At 40.7% G+C, this 7035-nt stretch overlaps 1 protein-coding gene across 1 annotated transcript; it reads right to left on the reverse strand.

Moving 5' to 3' along the window:
* Window positions 1-567: 567 nt before the first annotated feature.
* On the reverse strand, window positions 568-3113 carry foxa2 (forkhead box A2). The gene is made up of 2 exons (XM_051390941.1): window positions 2807-3113; window positions 568-2159 (listed from the first exon to the last, which is right to left on the reverse strand). The coding sequence occupies exons 1-2, from the start codon at window positions 2876-2878 to the stop codon at window positions 990-992; spliced, it is 1242 nt and encodes a 413-aa protein (XP_051246901.1). The 5' UTR covers window positions 2879-3113; the 3' UTR covers window positions 568-989.
* Between the last annotated feature and the right edge of the window lie 3922 nt (window positions 3114-7035).

A 7035-nucleotide genomic window follows, 5' to 3' on the forward strand; every position in this document is an offset into this window, starting at 1 on the left:
AACTCTTTTCCTCCATTAATATTCCAATTTGTGTTTGGGATTAATAAGGGTGTTTGTTTTGTTTGCATTTTCTGACTGACAAACTGAGAGCATTGTGCACAATATTGGCCAGCAAAGCTATTAATCCCTGCTGAAAACATGCGCCTCATCATAAAGGCACATGGATGAGAATCATTCTTAGAATTTTAAAAAATCTATAATTATTATAGAAATGTATATAACTTCATTTTATGCACAAATAGTTAATTCATTCATGTTATCATGGATGTCATAAATAACACTGGATCTAAATCAAATAAATATTTTCCTTAGCTGTACTTTCCTTTTTACAAATTTTAGTTTTTAGCATTTAATGCGTATTTAGTGTGAACTACCTGAAACTAATGTTTTTTATTTAGTGTGAAAAATGTTGCCTACAGTTGTTATATTCTGTTGAATTCATTTATATAAATTCCCGTCCACCCTCACCAGTAGCAATTGAATGGTGAAACCTCTTGTTGCCTCTATTAGACTGTTTTTGTAGCATGATAATAATAATAATAATAATAACGATCAAACACCATCATATTCAGAAAACAAAACCAATAACACTTTAATATAGATTCTGTTCTTGTCACTACAAGAATACACATATACAAGCCATAAATAGGAATTACACAAATGATTGAAGAAATCCTGCGAGGCATTAAATTTATTTAGGAATCCAGTTAAGCAGATGTAGGCTATTTTACAGCAAGCTGTTGTTTGTCTTTGGGGTCCATTCCTGAAGCCGACTTCTGAACAGATCTCGTCACATTATCATTACTTTTAATTATTATTATCAACATCCTCTCTCAAAATAATTAGGCTACTAACAAACTCGACAACTAAAACGGTGGGAAACGTCAAAAATATTTGAAATACATATTGTACACAAACTCTATATTTTTTTTACAAATGTACAAATTGAAGGTTGAAGAAAGTCCACTTCGGATGGAGGGGTAAAGAGTTTATGATGAGTTCATGATTGGCCTGGAATAGACGCCTTGGTAGTAAGTTGTGTCAGGTATGGATGAATCCAGACCGGGTTTCCCCGCCATGGGGCCCATGGAAAGAGCCCCGGCCATGGGGGAGCCATAGCCAGAGTAATGCATCACCTGCTCGTAAGTCTTTAGGTCCATTTTGTGATGCTGCTGCTCCGAAGACATGAGGTTATTTATGGAGAACGGGTGGTTGAAGGAGTAGTGGTGCTCCGGCTTCAGGTGCGCTTCGTGCGCAAGGACCGAGTGATGCTGAGACATGAGGTGCTGCCCCTGCGACACCGGGGAGGGGGCAGCGTGCTCCGGGCTCAGGGCCTGGCTCGTCTTCATGTCCGACAGGGACCTTTTGTGGTCGCCGGAGGAGGAGTTGGAGTGCGGGGACTCGTTGCCGTTGCAGCTCTCCGAGCTGCTGTTGGAGGAGCCGCCATCTCCCGCTTTGCGGCCGGTATCCTTCATGGTCTTCTTATCGCACTTGAAGCGCTTCTGCCTCCTCAGGTAGCAGCCATTCTCAAACATGTTCCCGGAGTCCGGGTGGAGAGTCCAAAAGGAGCCTTTCCCGGGTTTATCCGGCGACCTGGGCACTTTGAGGAAACAGTCATTGAACGACAAAGAGTGGCGAATGGAGTTCTGCCAGCGCTGCTGGTTCTGTCGGTAAAAAGGGAAGAGGTCCATTATCCACTGGTAGATCTCGGCCAGCGTCAGCATCTTGCTGGGAGACTGTTGGATGGCCATGGTGATGAGGGAAATGTAGGAATACGGGGGTTTGGCGTGAGTGTAGCTCCTGCGGTAGGTCTTAGGGTCTCTGGACCTGTTAATGTTAGACTGTCCGTAAATTGGGCTCATGGCGTTCATGTTGGTGTAGGATGTCAGGGCGTTCATAGATGCGGGCTGCGCGGTCATGGGACTCATACTGGGGCTCAGGGCTGCGCTCATGGCCGTCATGCCTGCGCCCATGCCGTTCATGGCTCCGGTGCCCGGTGACATGCCGGTCATGGAGGGACTCATGCCCGTGTTGACGTATGACATGTTCATGGAGTTGGCCGTCATGTTGGCAGTAGTGTTCATGCCGGACATGCTCATGTAGGTATTCATAGAGTTCATTCCCAGGCCCGTGTTCATGTTGCCAACCGAGGTGTAACACTGTGAACGAGGAACAGAGACAACCATCAGTTTTATCTGGCATTACAGCGAGGAATCAAAAAGAACAGTCATTACTAAACTCAGTTTTTATTAAAGCCGTATAAAATCAGAATCATTGCGTAATTCAAAATATGAATAAGATAACTGTTCATTTGCTTTTGCTCCTGCGTAAAACAGTCTTTTAAAATTAAAAGGACAGCTGCATTACTAACAATGCATTTAATGCCTCTGGTGTGGAGAGTAAATTAAGTTAAACAATCCGCTGAAAATGTACAATGTCGCAGAGAATGCTGACACCTAATATGACTGTGTTCACACACAAAATAGCGACAGCAACACAAATATTTGAATCAATCTCCCCAAAACCAAACAGCTCCGATGTTTGTTGAGTGGAAACATGACAAAAAATAATCTGATTTAGTAAAGATACGTATAGAGTTATGAAATTATAATCCGAGGGAAAAGTTTCCCCCCTACACGTCAAGCAACTTTGTTAGGATAGTGCGCTGCGTGTAGATGGGGGAGGATTTGGAGGCGCCTCAAGTCAATATTTGATCACAAAGTTAATATTATCTCAGGGCTAATATTGAGTTGTATAAAATGGGATCGGCTTTAGACGGAAAAAAATATATATTTAAGGTACCCACCTCAGGCTCTCCGTAGTAGGTGCTCCAATCGGTGTGTTCGTGTCCTTCCATTTTAACTGCTCCAAGCATCATGGAGGACTTTTACAAAGCGTCTCCCAGCAGAGGAAAAGCCAAAAGTCTCTCTAATAGCAGGTGACTGGGGACCACTGAGTGTATTTGGGTCGTCGGTGTGTCCCTTCGTCAAGGACTGGCGCATGTGTGTCTTATGGAGCCAGCCGTGAAATGCGTCTGTCAGTGACTGGAGTTCAAATGACGCTCCGTGCTGCCTGTTAACGCTGTGATATAGCTCTGTGCGCTAGGCAAGCCTCCAATCCCTACTTCTACGCCTTGGGCCCTATTTGAATAATCTCCTCGCACCTAGGCGTGAGACTCCTCAAGCTCCCTCCCCCCCACCACCCCAATTGTACACCTGCGCTGACTGAAAAGAACAGTTTCTGATGAAAAGCTTCATTATAAACTAATCTTATTGTATTTTGGCTGGAAAAAAAGAGAGAGAGCTATAAAAGGAATGTTTGGCGCTTTTCCTTGGTGAGCTTTTCATTACGCACATCCTCCAACGTTCTTATTCCACTTCAACTAAGCTGAAATCACAATCCATTTTTATTGCGTTGCATTCAAGGAATTTATAGCCTAAACATAAATGTAACTGTTTATTATTGCACACCATAACACTAAAGGACATGAAAACGTTTATGAATTAGATCAGCCTTGATCTATCAGTGGAAATCCGCTTAATATGGGAATGTATTTAAGCAGATGCAACCATTAATTAATAATGGCATTACTGTATGTTTCCAGGGTTGTGTTGCTGTGTAAATCCAGGCACATTCAACTGTTTATGGGTCGCTCCGAGAGTCATATCTTCATGTTTCTAAACGCCAGTCTTAACCTGCAGAGAATAATGATTTTATGGTTGACAGGGGCCTGCATGTACGCATGAGTAGGGCTACTGGGGTCAATTCAAATGATTTAAGCTCCTTTGATAAAAACTTATTCTGTTATAACTATAAGAAAATTTCATCACTGTTCCCCAGCTGTTATGAACAATAATGCTCTATTATAAACCTGTTTTATTCGACATCTGTGTTGCTATTAAAGTGTGCACATTTTTTCTCAAAATATTTTCACAAATATTTGCAAAAAGGAGATGTTTCACCCTGATTTACTAACCTGGATGACTGAATTACTGTTTCTAAATGTTTTAATTAGTGTTGAATATGCCACGCACAGCTTCAGAGCGCCCTCTCTCGGTTATTGTCTCCAACTGGTTCTGCTGTTGGTGGCACACAAAGCAGCCCAATTCTTTCAAATCAAACCATTGTGAAACATTTTAGAATCGATGGAGTTTGTATTTTTTCTCTGACTTTTTTTTTTACACTAAATGGATGCAAAATAATTTAAACCACAATAATCACTGTGCCAACCCCCAAACTGATTAACCCATCTTTTTATCTGCTGAATTGAATTTGCAGTATATAAATATTAATTATGCCAATTCAGAGTACGCATCATAGTAGTAAAGGCACAGGTTTGATTTTTCTTCAAATCATTTTTTTTTTTTAAATGTGTTTATGTGCGGTTTTCAGTGTCAGACGGATGAGGCCCGGGTTGTTGAGGCCCTTCAACTCCCGCAGCCTGTACAGTATTTGTATGAAACAAACATCAAGGTGAGACTGCGGTCCGGTGCCAGCCACGTGTCGGTAGTGGTACATCTATTTGACTCCATATTTACGCAAGAGCATAACTATCAGTATAGAGAGCCATTAGTAAAGGCGAGTAAACCTGTCGTGTTGACGAGGGACTAACAGAGTCTGCTTAACTTGGAAATGAGATCATGAGAAAAAAAGCTCTGTGTGTTTGAGGATTGGGGATTTCACCGGAGAGAGCTGGAGATGGCCAAATCTGCGCTCTCTCGGCTCAGTCAACCCAAGTTTTCTTTTTTTTTTTTTAAGCTATTATCTTTTTAATCATTAAAAACGGCAAACCTTTCAAAATGATCAAACAAATAACTGTCTATCATTAATTGCTAGATATTATGTATGTAGCCTAATTTTACGGGCTGGTTTAAAATACAGGCCTATTGCAGGGCTAATGTAAGCATGTAGGTGTTCATGTAAAATATCTATAAACATACATTCATAAGGAATGCAGATGAGCTCATGTTTGAAAATATAAAACCTTTATATCATATCAGTTTCTCAGTAAAATAAGCCCAAACATCTGCATCAGTAACAAAGAGAATACTAATTTGTGTTTTTTGTGTTACACAAACATGTATGCTGTTTTTTCAAGTGTTTGCAAATATTCTGGTGGATATTAAATCAGCCGACAGTGTGTATTGCTTGAAAATTTAAGCACTACATGTAGTTATTCCAAAATTTCAGAAATCCTCAGTATTCTAAAATGGTCCTTGACCTGCATGACATTATGTTCCTGAATGAGACATGTTGCTAATTCAATGGTTAATCATCAACCTGCCACAGTCCTCTCACATGGGTGAAGGTCACATTTTGGATTTAGTCAAAAACAAAAACTTCTACTGGGCCTCATGCTGCTCTGTCACCTTATTTTTCCTCTGGTGTGATGTCTGTGCTAAAACACTGGTTACTATTTCAAATGGGGTACAAGAAAAAATGGGCGATGTTTAACAATATCTAGAGTATGAGACATAGCTCAAACTCTAAAGAACGATGGCGTGGCTCCTTCATGGTTTCTGTTTGTGTTGTCAGTGAGTTCAATAAATCATTGTCAAGCACTGAAGAACAGGTTTGTCCCAACTTTTTTTTTTAAGTCTCATGGTTCAATTCACATGTTTTGTGCACAAGAAATAAAGAGATCAGAAGTGTGGACCATCGGGAGTTGGTATATCAGTTATGGTCTGCCAATAAGCAGCACCAAATTTTCTTACATTTTCAACAGTGGTGTTGGGGTTGAAGTCAGTGTGTAGTCAGAGTAGCTTTAATTTAATGACCCCTTATGGTTGGATGTCGAATAATAACTGGAATATTAAAAAATTCAAACTTCACTGTATTGTAAAATATATATATATATATATATATATATATATATGTATATATATATATACACAATTACACATACTATATGTTATTGAATGAGGAAGTATTATTGCACTTTGTCAAACCCTTTCCATTATGTCTGTGGAAAGTTTGCTACTTGCTGATGATATGGTGCACACCATGCCAACGTCTGGTCAAATATATTTATTAGTTTCAGTGCATTCTCTGTTTTATTTCATTAACATCACATTTGAATTCAGCACGTTAGCTGGAGCATTGTGATTCTAAATGTAATCATGCAGCATGTACAACACAAACTGCTGCTGCATTTATTGATGATCATTCTGTTCCCGGCTGATGCTTTCACAGTGATTTACATACTGTTCACTGGATATCAGAACAGAATAGCATTTGCTTTCTCTCATAAGGATGAGACAAAAAAACTGTTTGATCTTGGAAAGGTGACATTTTCCCAGTGAGCACACATATCCAATGCAGTGGGCCCCATCTCTCCTATTTCAAGGCCAGTTTTGCCATTTTGTTGATCAATTAGCCTCCGTGATGGCCGGTGTTACATTTAACACATTCAGGTGTCATTCCATTGCTGGTTATGACAAGAGCAAACACTAAATGATGAAAGTTTAATGAGTCAGTTAAAGAAGTGAAAGCACAACACTTTCATGAGCGAGGCCCTAAAGTGACACCACAAAGCCTTGTTTTCTGGTACAGATGCTGTTGGGTGTCTGGGAGGTGGGGTGGGTAGTGGGTGCAGGGCAGTGGGGGGTGGAAACAGGGTGCTCTCTGCTCTGTGAGAGAAAGGCGGAACTCTTCGAACATTCCTTCAAACACCCAGGAGTTGTTGGCAGGAATGTGTTAACTTTAAGTTAAAAGTCAGGATTTTTTTTGTCAATTGTAATTTAAAGGTTCACTTAAGAACGTCCCTTTTTTGTGCCTTTGTATCCTTCTGAGTGCACAAAGTCACACAAAACAGCACAGGGCAAAGGGTTAAGCATGTAATTCATCAAAATAAAATTAATAACGAGAGAGTCTTCCTCTTAGAAAGTGCTGCAAAAAAAATGTTTGCTGCCAACTTGCCTGTGGTGACAGTAAACATTCCAGAGCCGGGCTGGAGTTTGGACTTGCCATTATCTGCCACAGCTGTGACAACGCCTGTTGGCTGCAGGTTTGTGGCTGGCCACACTGTGTTTACCT

The sequence above is a fragment of the Dicentrarchus labrax genome, unplaced genomic scaffold (assembly GCF_905237075.1).
Source record: "Dicentrarchus labrax unplaced genomic scaffold, dlabrax2021, whole genome shotgun sequence".
Lineage (NCBI taxonomy): Eukaryota > Metazoa > Chordata > Actinopteri > Moronidae > Dicentrarchus > Dicentrarchus labrax.